Source organism: Castor canadensis, chromosome 3 (assembly GCF_047511655.1).
Source record: "Castor canadensis chromosome 3, mCasCan1.hap1v2, whole genome shotgun sequence".
In the NCBI taxonomy this organism is placed as follows: Eukaryota; Metazoa; Chordata; class Mammalia; order Rodentia; family Castoridae; genus Castor; species Castor canadensis.
This window is the reverse complement of record NC_133388.1, coordinates 160937325-160960928: the sequence shown is the minus strand read 5'-3', so window position 1 is coordinate 160960928 and position 23604 is coordinate 160937325. Positions and strand designations below refer to the sequence as shown.

General features: G+C 35.9%; 1 protein-coding gene across 8 annotated transcripts in view; it reads left to right on the top strand.

The window, feature by feature from the left end:
- Rgs22 (regulator of G protein signaling 22) overlaps positions 1-23604 on the top strand; it is a 118657-nt gene that overhangs the window by 56713 nt on the left and 38340 nt on the right. For 7 of the 8 annotated variants that reach the window (XM_074068926.1, XM_074068925.1, XM_074068924.1 and 4 more), the window contains 4 exons: positions 5319-5446; positions 7912-8026; positions 9451-9576; positions 10528-10629. In XM_074068926.1, coding sequence (XP_073925027.1) covers positions 5319-5446; positions 7912-8026; positions 9451-9576; positions 10528-10629 — 471 coding nt within the window. The remainder of the gene's footprint in view (positions 1-5318; positions 5447-7911; positions 8027-9450; positions 9577-10527; positions 10630-23604) is intronic. The other variant, XM_074068923.1, reaches the window with a different exon arrangement.

Sequence of the window (23604 nt, the reverse complement as noted above, 5' to 3'; positions counted from 1 at the left end):
TAATGAATGTCATTGGAATTTTGATGGGAATTGCATTAAACATGTAGATTACTTTTGGGAGTATAGACATTTTTGCTATGTTGATTCTACCAATCCATGAGCATGGGAGATCTCTCCACTTTCTATAGTCTTCCTCAATCTCTTTCTTCAGAAGTGTATAGTTTTCCTTGTAGAGGTTGTTTGCATCCTTTGTTAGGTTTACACCTAGATATTTGATTTTTTTTGAGGCTATTGTAAATGGAATTGTTTTCATACATTCTTTTTCAGTTAGCTCATTGTTAGTGTATAGAAATGCTAATGATTTTTCTATGTTGATTTTATATCCTACTACCTTGCTATAGCTATTGATGATGTCTAGAAGCTTCTGAGTTGAGTTTTTTGGGTCTTTAAGGTATAGGATCATGTCGTCTGCAAATAGGGATATTTTGACAGTTTCTTTACCTATTTGTATTCCTTTTATTCCTTCTTCTTGCCCAATTGCTCTGGCTAGGAATTCCAGTACTATGTTGAATAGGAGTGGAGATAGTGGACATCCTTGTCTGGTTCCTGATTTTAGAGGGAATAGTTTCAGTTTTTCTCCATTAGGTATAATGCTGGCTGTAGGTTTGTCATATATAGCTTTTATAATGTTGAGGTACTTTTCTTCTATTTCTAGTTTTCTTAGAGCTTTTATCATGAAATGGTGTTGGATCTTATCAAAGGCTTTTTCTGCATCTATTGAGATGATCAAGTGGTTTTTTTCTTTGCTTCTGTTAATGTGGTTTATTACGTTTAATGATTTTCATATGTTGAACCACCCCTGCATCCCTGGGATGAAGCCTACTTGGTCATGGTGAATAATCTTTTTGATGTGTTGTTGAGTTCGGTTTGCCATTGTTTTGTTGATGATTTTTGCGTCAATGTTCATTAAGGAGATTAGCCTATAGTTCTCCTTTTTGGAGGTGACTTTGCCTGGTTTTGGGATAAGTGTGATACTGGCTTCATAAAATGTGTTTGGCACTTTTCCTTCCCTTTCTATTTCGTGGAACCATTTAAGGAGGGTTGGTATCAGTTCTTCTTTAAAGGTCTGATAGAATTCAGCAGAGAATCCATCAGGTCCTGGACTTTTCTTTTTGGGGAGACTCTTGATTGCTGCTTCAATTTCATTTTGTGTTATAGATCTATTCAGGTGATTAAATTCCTCTTGGTTAATTTTTGGATGGTCGTATGTATCTAGAAATCTGTCCGTTTCTTTAAGATTTTCAAATTTATTTGAATATAGGTTCTCGAAGTAGTCTCTGATGATTCCCTGGACTTCCATGGTGTTTGTTGTTATCTCCCCTTTTGCATTCCTGATTCTACTAATTTGGGTTTTGTCTCTCCTCATTTTAGTCAGGTTTGCCAGGGGGTCTATCGATCTTGTTTATTTTTTCAAAGAACCAACTTTTTGTTTCATTAATTCTTTGTATGGTTTTTTTGGTTTCTATTTCGTTGATTTCAGCTCTTATTTTTATTATTTCTCTCCTTCTATTTGTTTTGGGATTTGCTTGTTCTTGTTTTTCTAGGAGTTTGAGATGTATCATTAGGTCATAGATTTGGGATCTTTCAGTCTTTTTAATATATGCACTCATGGCTATAAACTTTCCTCTTGGGACTGCCTTAGCTGTGTCCCATAGGTTCCGGTAGGTTGTGTTTTCATTTTCATTGACTTCCAGGAACTTTTTAATTTCCTCTTTTATTTCATTGATGACCCATTGTTCATGAAGTAATGAGTTATTTAGTTTCCAGCTGTTTGCATGTTTTTTGTCTTTACTTTTGTTGTTGAGTTCTACTTTTACTGCATTGTGATCAGATAGTATGCACGGTATAATTTCTGTTTTCTTATATTTGCTGAGACTTGCTTTGTGCCCTAGGATATGATCTATTTTGGAGAAGGTTCCATGGGCTGCTGAGAAGAATGTATATTATGTAGAAGTTGGATGAAATGTTCTGTAGATATCAACTAAGTCCATTTGATCTATTGTATATTTTAGATCTTGGATTTATTTATTGATTTTTTTTGTTTGGATGACCTATCTATTGATGATAATGGGGTGTTAAAGTCTCCCACAACCACTGTGTTGGTGTTTATATATGCTTTTAGGTCTTTCAGGGTATGTTTGATGAAACTGGGTGCATTGACATTGGGTGCATACAGGTTGATGATTATTATTTCCTTTTGTTCTATTTCCCCTTTTATTAGTATGGAATGTCCTTCTTTATCTCGTTTGATCAATGTAGGTTTGAAGTCTACTTTGTCAGAGATAAGTATTGCTACTCCTGCCTGTTTTCGGGGGCCATTGGCTTGGTAAATCTTCTTCCAGCCTTTCATCCTAAGCCTATGCTTATTTCTGTCGGTGGGTCTCCTGTAAGTAACAGATTGTTGGATCTTCCTTTTTAATCCATTTCATCAAGTGGTGCCTTTTGATGGGTGAATTAAGACCATTAACATTAAGCATTAGTACTGATAGGTATGTGGTGATTCCTGTCATTTAGTTGTCTTAGTTGTTTGAAGGTTTGATTGTGTGCACCTAAGTTACTAAGTAGAGAGGTTACTCTCTACTGTCTTGCTTTTTCTTTTTCTGTGGTTTGGTGCTGCCTGTCTTTTCATGGTTAAGTTGGGTTTCATTTTTCTTTTATACTTAACTTTTACAAGAAGTTTTACTTCTATATGTAGTGTTTTAGAGCTAGGCAGATATTACAGTTTGTCATCAGTTTCTGAACCTTGGTACATTAGAAATCACCTGGAAAACTTTTAAAACATACCAGTGCCCGAGCTTTACCTTCAGAAATGCTGATTTAATTGATCTGAAATGGGTCACTGTCGCTCTGAAAATCAAGGAGTTGGTTTGGAACCAAAGTTCTTAACCTTGCTTGAACACTAGAGAGAGCCTTGTTTTAATCTGCATTTTAATAATAGTCCCAGGTGATCTGAATGTGGAGCACTGCTATTGTTCGGTGGTTTTCAAGCTTTAGCATACCAAGGTATCATCAGAAGAACTTGTTCAGAAATTTCTGGGCTCTATCAGAGATCAGGATTTTGAATTAGTGTCCTTTTACTGTACCACTGTTTTCTTATCCATTGTCTTGACTTCTTCCTGTCCTCATTTGCACCTTGTGACTTTATTATATGCCACTCCACTAATTTAATCTAAGCTTACTGGTTAGCCCATGTGATGTAGTGTCCCAGGCATTAAGTGAAGACATATCTTGAAGGCATAGCGCAGGGAGCATGAGCGCATCGTATGATACCATGCGAACATTTCTACAAACGTTTGCAAACTGAAACTTGAGTGAAAAGAAGAAATGAATTAAGAAAAGAAACTTGAATAAGTTTACAAGGACAAAGGAATGGGGAGAGATGAGCTAGTGTGAAAAAGTGGTATAAACATGACTGCCCTGTTGTCTTCATTTGGCCTCTTAAGAGTCATCACCCTTTGCTGTCAGTGAGTTTTCTGGTCAGACAATGTGTTCTGATCTCACTCTATCTCTCATTGGCAGAAGATATTCTAAGGAATAGAATTTGTTGCCAGTTTACATTTTCCATTTAAACATTAAGATATAATTTACATACAGTAAAATATTCTCTTTTAGTGTTCAATTCCACAGATTTGGGCAAATGTATATAATGAGTAATCATCGTGTCAGTCTTCACAAAGGGCAGTTCCTTCACCCCACCATCCTCAATTCTACTGTGCTTTTTTGTCAGTTTTTTTCTCCCATTGTTTACTTTCTGACTACTCATGCAAGTCAGCAAGCTCAAAAAACTTAGGCTCTTCTCTGTGTGAGACACTTAAAAAGTATTATTTTAAATTTAAGAAAACTTTTTTAATGCTGGGGATTGAATCCATAGACTTGTATGTGCTAAGAAAGTACCACCATTGAGCTTTACACCCAGCCTAATAAAACATTTTTAAATGATCGTGGTAAAAAAGATACAATACAAAAAACTATTTTTAATTGCACACTTCACTAGTGCTAAATATATTCACTTTGTTGTATAGCCAAGTTTCAAAGCCTTTTTACCTTGCAAATCTGATTCTGTATCATTAAACAACAACTCCCCTTTCCTTTCTACCAGAGGCCCTGGAAACCACCATTCTATTTTTCTTTTTCTATAAATTTGGCTACTTTTGTAAGAAGTATGTTTAATTATAATGAGAGGTACCCCTGTGGTACCTTTCATTTATTGAATATGTGCAACGTCATACTGTGTTGTGCATTACTGAAACAGATGTGAGTCTTGACCCTAGAAAGTTGTATGTGGCACATACTCTGGTGATTACTTTTGTTTATAGAATTCTTAAAACGTTATTAGTAATTATTATGTATGTAGAGTATATACAATTTTATTGTTTGCTCTGGATAACAAAAACATCATAGATATAATCCTTGCTCTTCAGCAGTGTATATAGTATTAGAAAATTTTTTGTGTTTGTTTTTCAAATTATAGCAATAAAATCACTGTAAATTTAGGAATAGGAGAGAGACAAGTCACTTCTGATCTCACCTACTTCTAGACAATTATTGGCTTATTTATTTTTTCTTAATCTTCTTATAATGTTTTATTTTAATGCATTCTTTTGTATTCTATCTCAATTTCATCAGTATTTTTCCATGTGCACCATCATTTTTATAAGCACTACTTTTAAGTATTATATGACGTAACAAATTTATGTATATCCCAAACTCAGACAATTGTTTCTCCTCCATTTGGACATTTATTTATTTATACTTCTTTTGCTTCATGCATGTAACATCTTATAATTCTGTATTTAAATTGTTAAATTTTATCATAAGGAACTTTTAAGAATGGGAAAAATAAGCATAAAAATAAAATGTCCAAAAATGGAAGGAAATAGTCCTATTAATGTATAGCTAGATCCCTTCTTATAGACCAAGGGTATGTTTGTTTCATTACTTGCCACACTGCTACTACCCATTTCCCATGCTAACTCTAATCTTTTTTAATTATAGAAGAAAGAAGAGTTTCTGCAGAATTTCCTCCAAGAAAGAGTCTGCTTTCATTTTAGTGGAAGTTAGGACATACAAGTCTTTGACTCTTCTTTTTTTACAGTGTGAATTGCTGTTGGATTTGGTTTTGCTTGTTGTATAAAACTGGGTTTGGGGAAAGAGAAAAATTCTGTATTGGGGAAATGCAGTAGGAGGTGGACTGAGGTAGAAATCCTCTACTGATCAGAACAAATTTGAGGTACATGTGCAGAACCAGGCTTCAGTTCCTCTCCTTTTTTTTCATTTTGCTCATTTTTCATGTCATTTATTATTTTCCTACTTTTTAGGATGTCAGTTTGTTACAATCTCCTAAATCTCATAAGAAATCACATAGAGTAAAAACAGAAACCCAAAAACCTTGGAAAAGTGAGTCTTTGTATCAAGTTTCTTCCAAAGATGATGGAATTGACAAAGGGTAGGTACAACTTTTTGTATGTTAAGTGCTGTTCTAAAATGATAAGATTTTTGAAGAACTTAAAAATTAAATAGAAACTGAAAGCTAGTACATTGATTTTTTTTCATGTGGGTTCTTATATTTCAATGATATGTATTAGAGGCTTAAGGAGACCATGCATACCCTAAATTAGGAGTAGAAATCCATTTTTTTACATTAATTTATGTGAACTTTCTGCTCAGAAAGGAAAAGTGGGATTGGAGGAGGCAGATGGTGAATCCAGTTAGAGGCAGTGCACGAGTAGTAGAATATCCAGCACAACATCTGGCACAGGGTATGTTTAAATAGTATTTGTTAGATGACTGGAGAAGCTAAGGTACTCTTGAGGGATGACATAAAATTATATGAGGATCCAATTTTTCTACATCCTTGCCAAAAAATGTTATATATTGGAAATGTGAATTATCTCAAAAAGTAAAACTGCATTAGAAAATACATTGAGATGTACATGTCCAAAACATGTGTCTGGAACCCAGGAAAGATATCAGCTATAAATAAAAATATTTGGGAAGCACTGCACTTCAGGGGATAGTTTAAGCTATGGGTATGGTTGAATTGTTCTTGATAGAAAAAGTTGTGTAGAATGACAAGAACTAAGTTATCAAGCTTTGCAGTAAAGGCAGAGAACAAGGAATCAGAAGAGAAGGCCAAGAAGGAGTGATCTGAGATATGGGAGACATATATCTAGGAAAGGATGTTGTAATGGAAGACAAGAGAAGGAAGAATTTTAAGGTAATGTTAAATGCTGCAAAGTAGTCAAATTAATAGTAGCAAGTGTGTGTCCATGGTAAAGTTACTGATAACATAACAAAGATAAATTTCAGGAGCCAGAAACTAGATGGTAGTATCAGGAAGAATATTTTGAAGGTGAAGATGAACTGATTGGTAGAAAAAGTTGTGTAGAATGACAAGAACTGAGTTATCAAGCTTAGCGCACCCCTCTATTAACTTTTTATTTTGTAGTTGTGAGAAATGAGACCATATACCCTTCATTCAGCATCCCACAATTGTAATATCTTGTATAACTAGAGTATACAAGCAACATTCATCTTCATCACATTTCACCAATTTTAATGCATGTGTGTATGTGTGTGTGTGTGTTAGGTTCTATATAATTTTATCACATGTGCACTTTCATCTAACTGTCACATCATTGACATACCCAACAGTTTCATACCAAGAATCTCTTGTGCTGCCATTTGATACCCACAACCACTTCCCTCTCTTCTCCTTCCTTTAGCTGCCTGCTGGCAACCAAAACAATGTCTATAATTTTGTCATTTCAAGAACGTTACATTTTAGCTTGATGTGGTGGTCAGACCTGTAAACCTAGCTATTTGGGAGGTGGAGATCTGTAGGATTGTGGTTTGAGACAGCCTGTGCAAAAAGTTCACAAGACCTGATCTCAACCAATGATTGAATGTGGTGCTATGTGCCTGACATCTTGTCATCCCAGCTACACAGGAAGCACAAATAGGAGGATTTGTAGTCCAGGCTGGCCTGGGCATAAAGCAAGACCCTATTTAAAAAATAACCAATGCAAAAGGGCTGTTGGTATGACTGAAGTGATAGAGCACCTGCCTAGCAAGTGCAAGGTCCCTAGTACGAGGGGATTAACCCCCGTATTGCCAAAAAAAAGAAAAAGAATGTAACATTTTAAATGGAGTCATAATGTGTACAACCTTTTAATATTAACTTTTTTCACTTGGTATAATTCCTTTGAGAGCTACCAAGTTGTTCCAGATATCCATGCTTTGTTCCTCCATATTCCTAAGTAATGTTTCATGGATTATTCTTTTTAAAATATGGACATAGCTGGGCACTGTAGGGCATGCCTGTGACCTTCCCATAACCCAGGAGGATCAAGGCCAAACTGGGTTACAGAGTGAGACCCTGCCTTGAAAAAATACAAATTTTGGACACGAAGATTTGAAATGAGTCAGAAAAAAGTTAAAAGTCACTGAACTTAGAGGATTGCATTTTTGTTAAAGTTTATTCCTAAGTATTTTGTGCATTTTTTCTGTGTAAGGCTGTTGTGAATGGAAATGTTGCTAGTGTACCAAAATACAATTCATTTTTTGTGTTTATCTTACATCCTGTTATTTTACTGAACTTAACTAGTTCTAATAGTATTTTTGTGGGTTGTATATATTATCTGAGAATAAGGACAGCTTTAATTCTTTCTTTATACTCAGGACACCTTTTATTTCTTTTCCTTGTCTAGTTGCCTTGCCTAAAACTGCTAAAACAATGCTGGGTAGAAGTGCAGAGAGCAGGCATCCTTGCTTTGCTCCCAATTTTGGGGTACACATTCATCCCTTCACCGCTGAGTGTGACGTCAGCTGTACGTTTCACATAGATTCTCCCTACAAACCAACAGTGCTGCAATGTGTTTATTGATTTTTATTCTCACGTCTATAATTCAGGTCAAGGTACATGTCAGAAAGCAGTAAAGTGATTCGTTTAACATCTTTTACTGACATTTCTGAATGTCTGAAGCCCCAGCTGGATAGAAAATATATTTATACAGAAGAGCCTAACGTAAGTATCTTGAGGAGTGACTATATTCCTCATTTAGCTGACCAATGTCCCTAATTTTAGAAGATTTTTATTGACTCATCATAGTATTTTTTTTCTCTACCAAGTAACACATTTAATTTTTTTCCTTGCAAGAAAATTTTGACACAAGAACCTCCCGTGTATCCTTCTTTAGTATCATGCTGCTGTATACTGCATCAATTGCTGTTTTAAAAAACAGCCATGTTCTAGTTGAGGTGTGATGATACCTCAGACACAAAATAAGACCCTCTAGTATTTTTTTTTTTTTCATTTTCAGGACTTGGTAAAAGAATGTTTGCTATATGTTTTAGAAGTGTAGATTTTTTAAAAAGGCAAGCTATTTCCAGAGTGCAGCAGCCTGGGTGATGTGGACTGAGTGCCCCAGTTGTGGGTGAAGATTCCACACCCCCAGGGAAGATCTACTTGACATACAAACCCCAGCAGACCAACACAGATGAGCACTTAACTGGTTTTGTATAACCGCTTATTTTATCCTAGGCAAAGAGTTCTTCTTTTCTTCCAATTAGGATTTTTTTCCCTACTAAAATACTGTGGTTTTAGTTTGAAATACTGACAAACATAAACAAACAAACAAACAAAACCTATCAAATTCTCAACCCCGGAATTTGTTAGCAGGCTAAAAAGAGAGCTAGCATGACAAAAAGTGCAAAAGCTTTGCTGAAACCCTGTTTATGCCACACTTGTTTTAGGACTACAAAGAAGTCTGAGTTCCACAAAATAAGTAACAAAGAGTTCATGAGAACAGCAGACACCCTTTTATATTCTGGAGTCACCCTTGCACTTGGAGAAAGAGCCGCCAGCTCTGTGTTTTGAGGATGGTTTTAGGGTTGCTAACACTGTTGGCAGAGAAGCCATAAACAGCAAGGTTTTATGAGAACTTATACTGCCTTTTACACTTGGAAGGCCATGACCTATGTGGGATGAGACTGTCCAAAGAGGGACCTGCAAAAGCAGTTAATGAGCAGCGCTGAGAGGCCTTGAAGATGGTTCTTTTTACAACCCTCTCATAGCTGTAACAGCAGCACCTCAAGGCTAAAATAACAGTAAATATGTAGGAAACAGGCCACCAACAGAGATTTGGAAGACTCCTCAAATGTTATCACAGTGCCTGAAATGCGAAAATAATTGAGGTCAGGCAGTCACTTGAACATGAAATTTGAAATCAGACTGGTTTATAGTAGAATGAATTCTGCTGCTATAATTGGGTTTCATAAATGAATCTTATATGACAGTCATACTGCACTAATTATACATATGGCACAAATAAAATAAAAGGGGCCAGTGGGAAAATGACAGCCTGGCAGGATTATGAAACTCACTTGTGCAATGCTATAAAAAATTACAGTGTTTTTGGGTGGATAATGGACTTCTGTCTTGTTATCTAGGTTAAAACTGTATCAGATGTTGGTGCCTTGGGAGGATTTGACATGGAAAATTTGTTGCAATCTTTGTATGTAGAGAATAGAGCTGGATTCTTCTTTACTAAATTCTGTGAGGATTCAGGGAACCAGGTAGAAAAGAATTATTTAAAATCTAATTTTATAATTTTGCTTCATTTGAAAATAAGCAGTGTTGAAATAATTCAATGCTCAGATAATTATATTTGCTGATAAATTTCCTATCTGTGGTAAAAAAAAAAAGTCCATACTTGACATTTAGTAAAAATTTTAAACATCTCAATTATAATTGTCTGGTTCACCACCCTAGGAAAATAAAACACAGGTGAAGATTGACATGCGTTACTAACAGTAGTTTATTTTCATATAATTTTATCTTAGGATAGTATATTTTAAATTTACAGTTGATTTCTGTTAATTCTCTAATTTCCAATAATTTTAGCAATTACAGATTATAATGAATAGAGACAAAATTACCTCCAGTGTTTTTTAAAAATCACAAACATTATTCATTTTATAGAAATGAGAAGTGCTTAACTATTAGAATAATATTTGGTTCTGTTCTGATATGCAGTTGCCCATATATATCAGAACCTTCTGATTTTCCTTTCATGCTAGAAATAGCTGATCATGCTAACTACTTATGTATGTATGTATGTATGTCTATATATGTATATATGTATTTATTTATTTATTGTGGTGTTGGGGATTGAACCCAGGGCCTTGTACATGCTAGACAAGTGTTCTACCACTAAGCTACATCCCCAGCCCTTAATAACCATTGACTAGAGACTTACTATTTAAGGACTTTTAAATTACTTTTGAACATTTCCATTACAGTCAATTATATGGGAGGCATACATGGAAAACTATACTGCTCTAATGGCAATACCAATATTTTGTATGTTGCTAGTTTGTGATAAGAGATTAAAACTATCTTAAATTGAACCTGATTTATGGTAACAGCAAAGAGTTAAACAATTACTTATATTTGAAATTAGAGTTTTGTTTTGCAGAGTTTTAATAATTGGGTGGTAATAATTTATGTACTTTTCCCATCTCCAGTTGTGGAAGAACAGCGTGTACTTTTGGTTTGACCTGCAGGCTTATCATCAGCTGTTCTACCAAGAAACACTTCAGCCTTTTAAAGTATGCAAGCAAGCACAAGTAAGTAGTAAATAATGTAGGCTCCATGTGATGCTCTAAGGACACAGAGAAATGAAAATTGTGTCCAGCCCCAAACAAGAGAAATCTGGAGTTGTAGGCAAAAGGCAGCAATTAAATTGTTGCCTTGGGATTACTTTATTTAAATGTCAGCAAAATATTGGTTTATAATCTGATTTGTGGGTTTTTAGTTTTATCTGTTTTACTTGGTTTGCTCTGTTTTCTCTTTGCTGCCAACTACTTGCTCTTTTTCTTTCTTTCTTTCTTTCTTTCTTTTTCTAATTTATACCTTTTTGGTTTGACTGTGGGTGATTCACAATAGGGTTGTGAATCATTGGATGAGTAGTGGCACTGACCAGTATTCTCTGAGCTTCCTACAGACATCAGCTGTTGTCTGTACCAGGCTGTGTTGACTGGCTGTGTGTATGCAGGCCCATGTAGGCGCCTGGACTTCTGTGCTACACGCCATATGAGACAGATACTCAGAGGGTGGGTAAAAGAACGCTTTAAGACCACCCTGAAGCAAAATAGAGAAGGAATGAACAAAAGATAGAGAAGGAAGAACAGAAGATTCTCTGCAAATTAGGACAGAGAGAGTAGCCTCTCTTGGTGGGGGGGAGGAACAGAATTATGACTCAAGCTGCCTTATCTTTTTGGTTTTTATTCTTAGGCTCCTCTGATCTTTTATGGAGAGAGGCCTCCAAGACTAGAAAACTGCTACTCACTTCTCTATCTGTTGATCACTTAAGTGATTCTTATAACCCTGAATAACCGATTCCAGAGGGGCTCCCCCCAAACAGTGCTGAGGAAACTAGCTTCATCATTTTATTTATTATTTTATAATCTTACTGAGGACATCAGAGAATCCTGCTGGATGTCTCTTGTCCTGCTCCTTCCACTACCCTAACTCTGACAGTAATAGCTATGCTTTGTAAATCAGTGACAGAGCTCTGTACTTTTTTACCGTGAGAATAAGGACTTCAGCTCCTTCATAGCCCAGCTGTCTCCATGAAATTAATTTCTGATTTACCAGTGCCATTTTCTGAGACCACACAGTCGACTGTTCTGCTTGTTAATCCTTTACCTGTGATTCACTGTTTATCCTCCTCCTCCTAACCTATTGCCCCTGTCTGCTACAGTGCCATCCGTTATTTTTATTATGTTTTCACTACTACAAAGAGTACTCCTCCAAAAATCTTCAGCTGCTCACTGAAGTGGGATTTTTTTGTTATTAATAATTAACCAGATTTCCATGCACTGGAAATTTATTTGGGAGAAGGAAATTCTATTTGGTCAACTTATTAATTCTTAGCAATGGTATTATTTTACTAGTTATGAATGGTTGTAAAACAGGATAGAGAGTTTAACTTTTTCAAAAATGGATTATTTGGTTTGGTAATTATCAAGGCCTATAAGCTTTTTTTCCTCGGCTTCTCTTTTTGGAAGTCAAAGCAGGGTAGAGGAAGGGGAACAATGGAGACGTTTGCTTTAGGAATGGATAGTAAGGATAAATAAAAGGAGCAAATTCATGTGAGGTTCTTTTAAATGTATTTTCATCTTGCTTCTATGGTTATTTTATTTTGTACATCTGGTAGGAGGAGCAGTTATATAAATTGATCGAAGTTTTCATTATCTAAGATTTCTGTCCCTCCAGAAAGAGGAATTGCTTATGATACCATTAACCTATATGTTTCTTTCACAGAATACGATATCATTCATTTCTTTACAATAGAATGTTGTATTGTTTTCTTCAAAGATGCATTTACAATATAGATCTACTGCTACTGGAAGATATAATAAGCTGGCACTATGTGATTATGAACTTGATTTTACATCATTTTCAGACACCTGCAAAAGTATATGCTAACAGCCTGAGTTAATTCCAAGGGATGTAGATGCTGCTCTGTACATATGCCTTGGAAGTTTCATTCTCCCATGAAATATTATAGAAGTATCCGTAGGCAGACTGGATGGGGATGGTCAATAACAGTGATTAAGCATGACTAAAAAGTCCAAAAGTTTGAACTAGTGTCTGGAGGCATACCCTGCACATTTCGCTGCAGGGCTTTAAGAGAGCATGTGCACAATTAGAAACCAATTGAAATGGTCCTGGCAGGAGAGGAGGGATCACTGCCATTGTGCAGAGATAAAATCTGACTCTAGCACCAGCTTACCAGAGGACCATATACCCCTGCCAAGGTTTGGAGACTAGATTCCATACTTCTTTTTGAAATTATACACTTGTTGAAACAAGCATGAGACACAGGACAACAGAATGAAACAGATCTAGGTACCTCTGCCTTCTACAACTTCTTGCATCCTTGTGAATCTTTCAAACTTTATGTCCCAACAAAAACTATTCATTTAGAATCTACCATTCTTCTACCATACACATTGATATTTTTAAAACTAGTAAACATGTATGACATAGTCATGCTTACAAATCCATAAAAATTTTAAAAATAAGAAATAGGAAATGTCATAATGAAATCAGTATTTTAAACAGTAATATACACTATATAGGACCAGGAATGATATCATGCACCTGAAATTGTAGCTATTCAGGAGGTGGAGGTAGGAAGATTGTGATTTAAGTCCAGCCAGGACAAAAGTATGAGACCCAATCTGAAAAACAAACTAAGAGCAAAAGGACCAGGGTGTGGCTCAAGTGGTAGGGTGCTTGCTAAGCAAGCATGAGGCCCTGAATTCAATCCCCAGTACCACGCCTCCAAAATATATATGTATATGCTAATATTAAAAATACATAAAAAGAAATGGGAAAGAGGAAAGAGAAAGAAAAACCAGTAAAAATTAGAGTCCATGAGAAGAATTATATGGGAAATGCAAGAGTTATTAAGTGAAAATGGCAGGAGTTATTAATGAAATAGAAATGAGGAATGAGAGAAGTGCTATTTAATATAATGAATGGTATTCTTCCAGAAGCATCAGATTTTTGCCTTATTGAGTTGGACCTTAGGGTAACACACTTTAACACATAGGAAAAAATCACAGATCTTAGAATTTAAGGCCATGAATATAAGTCACCTCTGCTGTTACTGGCTGGGTAAACTTTGTCAAACCATAATCCTGGGTTTCATATCCTATAAAATGTGAGTAATATTTTACATTTTTTCCCTCTACTGGTTTGGAAATTACATGTTCTGTTTCTGTTTTTAACCCTTATAATTTTAACATGAATACTGAGTAATGTTTAAAATTAATCATTATCTTTATCCTTTCAAATGATTCAAGAATCTTAGAAGCAATTTAATTCTACTATACCTGTCCATCTTACGTATGATTTTAGATTTGTTTGTGGTACTAGGGATTGAACCCAGGGTCTCATGCACACTGTCTTTGAGGTGGGAGTCTCACTAACTTTGCCAGGGATTGCCCTTAACTCCCAGTTCTCCTGCCTCTGCCTACTGAGTGGCTGGGATTGCAGAAAAATATATCTATATATCCTGCTGGGGAAGAACACAGGGCCTTACATATACTAGGCAAGCACTTCCACAAAGCTACATACCCAGCCCATGTACGGCAGATATATATCTATATATCCATATATCCATATATCCATATATCTATATATTAATATAGATGTGTGGTATGGGGGAATGTTGGACTCAGGGCCTAGCACTTTACCACTTGAGCCATGCCTCCATCCCTTTTTTGTTTTTAGTTATTTTTTCAGATAGGGTCATTTTTGCCTGGGCGGCCTCAGACTATGAGTCTCCTACCTATACCTCCTGTTAGCTGGAATTTCAAGCATGAACCACCATGCCTGGCTAATATTTTTGTTAATTTTGTTCTATACCCTCCCAAGTTGTCAGTACTTTTATTACTACCAATCCTTGTGTCCAGTTTATTCACAGATATATTCCTTGCTTACCATTGTTTTATTTACGTATATCAATTGTATATTGATATTTCCATTGTGATATTTCCATACATATTTCCATACATACATATATGTATGATCAAATTTACCCCCATTATTCTTTCTTATCCCCTTCCCTCTTTTTAAAATGAATTTTAGTGATTTTCATTATTCTACTTTCATACATGTATATGAAGTATCTCAATCATGTTCCTCCCCCCCACACTCTCCTTTCACCTCCCTACTCCCACTGATTCACTTCCAAACAGTCTTCCTGTTTTACAATTTTTTCATTTTTTTTAACATCTAGATTCTATATATGAGAGAGAACGTGTGATATTTGTCTTTCTCAGTCTGGCTTATTTTACTTATCATGATGATATCTAGTTTCCTGCAAATGACATAATTTCATTCTCTTTTTTTAGTGAAAGTGATAGTAAAGTTTCTTAGCAAAGGACTACACTTTCAATAGGCTGAAAGCGGGTCAAAGACCAAGAATGACCAATTTCATTCTTCTTTGTGGCTGCAAAATGTACACACACACACATACACACACAAACATACACATATCATGTTTTCTTTATCCATTCATCAGCTGATGGGTATCTACACTGATTCCATAGTTTGACTATTGTGACTATTTGTGCTATGAACTTGGGTGTGCAGGTGTCTCTACTGTATGCTGACTTACACTCCATTGGAAGTATGCCTAGGCTCATATGGTAGAGTTATGTGTAGTTTTTTGAGGACCCTCCATTCTGATGTCTTTAGTCACTGCACTATTTTCCGTTCCCTCCTACAGTGTGTGCAGATTCCCTCCCTTTCCCCCATGTCCTATTTTGGAAAGATGTGGAATTAGACAAGTGTGAGTTTGGAAACCAAACCCACATGAGGGAACTCGCAATAACAAATTTTCAAGAAAAGTATTTTTTTCCCTCTTACATAGGGTTCAGGCAAAGATAAGAATGCTTCTTTTTTGTCTCCTAGATTTGGTAGTTTTCATGGTGCTTTCTATGGATACTAAGAAACTACATGACTGCTTCTTCCAGAATCTTCCTTCTCTGGTATTTTGGCAGCCTAGATTACTTGAAAACTCTTCCTCAATAAAATTTCTGGAAATACTGGATAAAATATATAAATATCCTCCTAAATACATGGCTAAGATAGTTAGAGGACTTCCAGGAGCCAGATTTAAGGAGCATGTTAAAAACCAGGGAGGTAAGTGTGAGCTGACAGTGGGACGGCCATGGAGGAAACCAAAAAGCTGCAAGAACTTGACATTCATGCAGTGAGACTTCCATATGTGTCAAGGTCTTGAAGGGCTATACACAACTGAAATGTAAAGTAGAAAAAAAGTTTGTAAATAAAATACAGCATATTTTAACATTAAATTTTAAAATATATTTTTCCATTTTGCATTTGACTTTGTGTTTAACTTAGAGTAAGCATATGAGATATTTTTATAGATAAAAAGAAACTAGAACTTTGACCTGTTAACCTTGTCAGGCTCACACAGCTAGGGACAAGGCTAGGCTCAGTCTTGAAGATCAGCCTGACCTCAAGTGTCTTTCTTTGCTTTCTCTGCTATGCAAAAGTTCCTATTTCATGTCATTGCATTTTTATAAGGATTGCACGAGAGAATGTAGGTTTTTTTTTTTGTAGTATGGAGCAGAGCACTGTATGGGATAAGTAAATGTTCTTATTATCAAGGCTGATACGTAAGGTTCTATTAATGACCTGAATACGAGCTTACCATCATTGAAGAAAGCAGGGTGGAGGAACTGCAACTCCTAAGTCACTACCTATTCACTCAGTCAACTCAGTACCTGTTCTGAGTTTCAGAATGCAACTTAAATAAAAATGGACTGCAAAAAATGACAATCTCTTAAGAAACTTTTTCACAGTGTTTTGTTGGTTATTTAATAATTAACATTCATTGAGAGACTGCCATGTACCAAATGATGTCCTGTTAATATGAGGACGATTAGGACAATATTCTTAGCTTAAAGAGCTCACTCTCTAAGATGGAAGAGAAAGAATTACTGAAAAACTGCAACTATGTTTCAATAAACAAAAACAAATAATAGTATTTTAACAGAAGATGAACTAAGTTCTTCCTTTACCAACAGGTAATGGTGGTTGATTTTTTTAATAGTCATCACCTCTTTTCAAATACCTGTGGATATGAGGAAATTGTTGTCTTTTTTCATTTTTTTAACCCAGATCTGCTCACTTTTAGTCTTATTCATGCCCTGCGGAGCAACACAAAATCTCTTTCTTTTAATGACAACCCCTCAAACAAGAAAAAAATGATACTGCCTTATTTTATTCCTATTAATAACTTCAGACTAAATCTGAAATCATTCTAGTATCTTCAGCTACAGCTAGATGAACTCTTAACACTTGGGAGTTCTGCTCCTGATATCATCCTCCACCCCATGATCTGACAGCTCAAAAGTACTCTCTGGCCCAGTGCTCTTGTGAGAGACTCTTACTGATTCTATTCACATTCCTAGAGACAAACAAGGCTTTTGATGGGCCCATCAAGTAAGCCAGTCCAAATGACTCTAGGATTTATAATATTGCCACCAGTTGTGTGTTTGCAAAATTTCATGAGAAAAAAAGGAAACACACAAAGTTGAGCCAATAAATGTCACTAGACCTATATTCATGCATTGATGTTTTTAGAAAGACATAAGTTGCTATGTAATAGCAATGTAGAATTTGTTAATGTATCTGTTCAGCAGTTATTTACTGCTATTCTCATCCTCTCTGATCCCAAATCATCTCAGCTCCCCAGATGGTCTTAGACACAGTGTGGATCCAATAATGTCCACAATGGCTCAGGGTTCTCCAAGTTTGTCAGCATAGTTGTCCTCCTTGCTGCTGCTTCTGTTTCTACTACTATAGGATCAGGAAATAAAGATGAACTGGATAGCGGTTAGGACAGCAGTTGCAAGCAACATTTCCTTAGCCTAAACACTTTTATTGATATTTCCACAAGCATTTATCAAGGGGCTGTGATCTGAACTGGGAACACACTGGTGAGCAAAGCACACATGTGGTGTCCTAAGGGGCTCTTTCTGTCAGTGTTGGAGAATGTGCTTTTTTGCCCATGTTTCAGAGAACCCTAGAAAGATCAAGAAAGAAAAAAATCATGTATCCCCTTTCCTATAAAATTTGCATTGTCCTGACAATATTTTCCAATGACATCTGAGCTAACATTGAGTTACCAAAACTTAGGATGCTGCCACAAATTCATTTGAATAAACATTTTACAGCATAGGAGGAATGGTATGAAAGACTTGTGTCTAATAATCACCTTAGTTTTTTCTTAACTCACTCTTATCCATTACCTTAATTGTTTAGCTCCTTTCTATACTTGGCTTATACCGCACTTACATACTTCAGGGTGGTCCTGGACGTTTTCATTAAAGTGCTATGAGCTAAGTGCTCCTTCTCTAGGCTACGGTGTATTTTCAGGTGCACTAACAGAGCTCATTATTTCTTTACTCAGCAATGGCATTAAGAATCAAGCTGTGTTTCCTAAAAGATGGATGGGCATGGGTGAGGGGTGAGGTTGGATGTGAGTGAATGTGGAAAATCATGAGCCTCTTTATAGCTTAATGGTAAAATTCAGTGTCTTTATAATTAGGTTGTTTCTTGAGTGCTGGCAATTACTATTCAATCTTTTTGTTACTTTATTTGTTTTTGTTACCAGAGAGATTGTGTACCAAAGTAGTAGTCAGGCTTGGATTCCTGAGCACTGTGAATCACAGAGCATAGAATCAGCAGGGTGTTCTGGTCTTGTACCCATTTGGTGGTGTTTGCTAGAAGCAGACTCAGGAAGAACACACATAGCACCCAGCTTGCTAGCTTGTAGTTACCCATCCATTCCCAGTCCTGTTTCTGATGTTTATACCAGATATCTAAATTCATTCAGAAGATTTGAATACTGTAGGATTATGGATCAAAAACTAATCTCCTTAGATTCTCTTTTAATCCTTTTATTTCCAGAAAAGCCAATTCCTGAACCTCTTTGAATCATAAATTTCATTATATGTGACAGTAATTTAATTTGCTGTCAAGTTCTATGGTAATAACTTTATATTAATAAATATATTTAATTCTTGTGTCACCATCAAGGTCTATCATCCTACGAGGTAGATGTTGTTATTCCTGTTTTAGAGATTAAGAAACTGAGACTTACAGAAGATGAATGCTTTCCTAAAGTCTTTCATTTAGCAATTGGAGAACTTGGAATTTGAACCAAATGTTCTGATTCCAGACCCTATCTCACCGTTGCTTTCCTATTATTAATTTCCTACGTGAAAGTGAATATCTAGTACCTTATTTAATCTTTTACTTTGATATCTTAAAATATCTTTATGAATATTATATGTGAAGCTGCATCCTTAATATTTTGCTTAGTAGACTCATGAGTCTATGAAGATAGTCTGTTTTGTCTACCTTACAAGGTATATTCAGGACTAGAGGTGGCTTATGAAAGGTTCTCCAATAGTTACTGAATAAATGAATGAACTCATTGGCATGTTAGTAGTCTCAGCAACATGTTATAAATCCAATTACAGTTAATCAATGATTGTTTGATTATGAGTGCCAGCAGGTTTGTTTTTTTTCAAAACAACTTTTTGGTGTGAAAATAGTTTAATGAGTTCTCATACACCATTATCCAGCTTCAACAATGACCAATATTCTGTATTTTCAGATATCTGTGATTATATTCCAAGTGTGCTCCTAATCAACAGACTGTAATAAATTGCCTGGGGCAACAGTGAAGCCTCCCTATTCCCTCTTACCTTATTCAAGGAACCTAAACTGCCTTTTGAAATATGGACTATGAAATAACTGTTTAATCATTCAGAACAGCTATGAGCAGTTGTCTAGAGACACAGCATCTTCACAGGCCTGAAAGATTTGTAATGAAGTTTCAGCACATCTGAAGACAGAGTGTTACATCAAGAAGACCTTTATGTTACTCTTGAAACATTGTCCTTAGATGTCTACTCCTCTGGGCCTCTGGTCAGCCTGACACATCTTTTTTTTTTTTTTTTTTTTTTCATTTTTCTTTTATTATTCATATGTGCATACAAGGCTTGGTTCATTTCTCCCCCCTGCCCCCACCCCCTCCCTTACCACCCACTCCGCCCCCTCCCTCTCCCCCCCCTCAATACCCAGCAGAAACTATTTTGCCCTTATTTCTAATTTTGTTGTAGAGAGAGTATAAGCAATAATAGGAAGGAACAAGGGTTTTTGCTGGTTGAGATAAGGATAGCTATACAGGGCATTGACTCACACTGATTTCCTGTACATGTGTGTTACCTTCTAGGTTAATTCTTTTTTATCTAACCTTTTCTCTAGTACCTGTTCCCCTTTTCCTATTGGCCTCAGTTGCTTTAAGGTATCTGCTTTAGTTTCTCTGCGTTAAGGGCAACAAATGCTAGCTAGTTTTTTAGGTGTCTTACCCATCCTCACCCCACCCTTGTGTGCTCTCGCTTTTATCATGTGCTCAAAGTCCAGTCCCCTTGTTGTGTTTGCCCTTGATCTAATGCAGCCTGACACATCTTGATGGAGAGAACACTCACAGGATCACACAGTTACCTTCCCCTCTCCTGACTCTGCAACCTGCTACACCAAAGCTTGCTTCCAAGATGGCGTGCCAGATCATGTCAACATCTGGCATGATTGATGGTTGACTTTCTCACTAGAGTCACTTGATGCTCTGGGGTCATGTATCAGGTCTTATGTGCTTTGTTAGTGTGGATTAGCATCCCTGTGAGACAAGTTTTTCTTTTTAAGCCAAAAATGCTAATGTAATGATACTTCCCTCATTGAATTATTCTTTGTTCATTGATTTCTAAGAAATTACTGTTAGAGATTTAATCCATTGGTTCAATACATATCTTGCCTTTGTTAAAGGGTTCTTTTAGTGAATAAAAATTTGATGATAAAATCCTTATTTGTTTCTTAGATTGCCTTCGACTACTCAGTAATAATTCTTTTTTAATGTGCTTGTCTGTTTTATTCCATTGTGTACTTAACCAGTTTTGCTTAAAATGTCTTCAGCAATGGCCTAAGTTTGTCTTAAAAACCTAGTCTATTTTGTCCCCTGAGTTTATGGTTTGTTTTTGGCTTTACTTGACACGTTCTTTTTTCCCCTTCTGATTTTTCATTCTGTCCAAAATGATTCAAGCTAGTTTTATTCTTTTATCCTATTGGCATTTTCTTAGGTTCTTTTGCTTTGAATTCTCTTTGGTGGAGTCTGTGCAACTGCCAGGAATTCTGTGTGATTGTCATCACATTATCTTTTTTATGAAATTCCATCTTGCGTTGATCTCTGCAGTAGTTTGCCTTTCAGTATCAGGGATGTTGCAATCTCTAGGTCCCATCTTTAAGATTTCTAATTGAAAAGCCCAAGGATCTTTGCAGGAAACCATTTGTGGAGAGCTCCATCTGTAATTTATTCCCTCTCGGCATAGCTTCTCGGTAATGTTTTTGAGCTCCTACTGGGATATGAGAAGTCATTAAAAATCATCATTTTTTCCTCCTTTTGCAGAAAAAAAGGTTGGATTGCTTGAACTTGCTCATTATTTTCTTTTTCTGCCTCATATGAACTCAGATAATAGTTCGCCTGCTAGAGCTGTGAATGGTTATGAAAACAGACTTGTCTTTTTGCTAAAGTAAATATTTTGAGATTTCTGAAAGCATCCTGTATCAGGGCATTTATATTCCTTTTACAAACACCTCTAGGGACTCTTTTTTTGCCTTTAGCTTTTTAGAGCACAGTATCATCTAATTATTTTAAATAAATGCTAAGGATAGAGTTACTGAGCCCCACTGAAGGGATTCCATGTTATTTTATTTACCTTCCAGTACAGCAATATGTTTCTGTTGGTATTACAGTTTAGTGGACATCTGCTTTATTGTGTTTAAAATCATCTGTGAAGCAACTTGGGTCTCTTTGGTGTCAAGACACTGAATCAAGACCCAGTAATATCAACTATATTTTTCCTAATGCTTTAATGTTTTTGCTTCAAGGCTGCCCTTTGTACAAGTTTTCCCCCACTAAATTTACCTCTTTTGATTCACTTATCAGACTGAAGTTAAATATAACTTTTGAGGTTTAGCTTCACCCTTTTCCAAATAAAGACTGTTCAGAATGTCAAGAGACAAATTTAAAGAAGAGCTTCTTGGCTCTCTTCTTTTGGTATTCAAAGGGTCTTTACTGTATCCATATTTTAAAAAGTGAATGTCAGTTAAAACAGTTGTAAGTAAACTATATTATAGGCATATTCTGTTGTGGATTGATGTATTCTGGTATGTGGCTTTACCTCCAGTACATTTTTTTTGTGGGACCGGGATTTGAGCTCAGGGCTTCATGCTTGGAAAGCAGGTGCTCTGCTTCATGAACCACACCTCCAGTCTACCTTCAGTAAATATTTGAATTAGCTGGTGTCATTTGCCTTTTTCCTACTTTCTTTCTTTAGTGATAATGATAGGAAAAGAGAACTGTATTTCCCTATGATCAGTAGTATGATGGTAAAGGTTTAGCAGCTAGTTTGGGGGGTGGTATCCTTATTTGTAGCATTTGCTGATCTCTGGGTGTAAATGCTCTCATGGTTGAGTACAGATGTGCAGCAGCACAACATCACACAGTTTCCACCATACAGATGCAACGCGGGTAAATAATCACAAGTCCACAATCACAGTAAAACATAAGATCAGAAAACATAGAGTTCTGAGTATTCATTATCTTTGTTTTTAATATAATTTTCTTGATTTTTAAGTTTATGTAATTCAATTTTGATAGTGAGTTTAACAATTGATTCACAAAATTCCTGAAAATTGAATGAATTGCAAGCTGGGAAGAGCTGGCATATCATTGTTTATAATGGAGGGAGAGAGTTAATGACAAAAGTATCACTCTGATCTTCTCCATTTTAAGTTTCTATAATATAAGAGCTGGAAATCCTGACCCTCCACCTTCAGAATTTTCTGCCATCTTTTAGAGACTTTATATTAATCCCTTGTTTACACCTACCAATGAAAGCACATTGCTCTTGCTCCAGAATTATCAGGTCCTGATAATTGTTTATTATGAACTTGAAAAAGAAGCTTTTTTGTATATTTCAGTAGCTGGAGGATTTTCCTTCTTCTGTCTTTACAGCGTATGAAGAAGTGTCATGGATTTTGTAGGATATCTAGTTCTTCTTCTTTGGTGGCTGGCAGTACCACCCTCTCAGTCCATTAGGCATAACTCCAGTGCTACCTGCCCCTGAGTAGAAGGGAGTAGGAGTAGCAACAGCAGACAGCTTTTGATTTGCCATACTCTCCTGGTGATCAGAGTTGACTATATACTTTTTAATTAATTTTTAAATTAATTATATATGTATATACTTTTAAAGCATATATATATGCTTTTTATTAATTTTTAAATTAACACATCATTGTACATGTTTATGGGGGATGATGTAATGATGTGATATATGTATACCTTACATAATGAGCAAATCAGGTTAATTAGTATATCCATTGCCTCATACATTTATCAGTTCTTTGTAATGAAACCATTCAAAATAAAAATCTACTTTTTTAGTGGCTCCAATTTTTGTAATCCTGATGATATGACCTGCTGGATGTTCTATAAGCTAATGTTAAGGTCTCAGCACACAGGATTTGACACATCTTATCCTTAGTGTGCTGAGGAGCTCATTTTAAGTCATACAGTTGTAAAGTTTTCCATTTCTCTTTCTTACTTCCATTCATGGCCTGGTGGTGACAGCAAAACCTCATGTAATTGTCTTACGAGGCAATCATAGAAAGATACATACACATGATCATTAAACTAAATATATCAAAAGGAAGTATGTGAGACTATTCCATTTACATAACTAGCAGCTGAAATGTAACATAACAAATCAACACACGCACTACAATATTTTGTATTATTCTCAACTTTTCCTTTTAAGGCTTCACAGAAATTGTTCTTGTTTTCATTGGCACACAGAAGAGTGTTGAGCTGCAGCTCATCAAATGGCCCCTACTTATGAAGAAGATGCCTTCCCAAGACTGTGCTC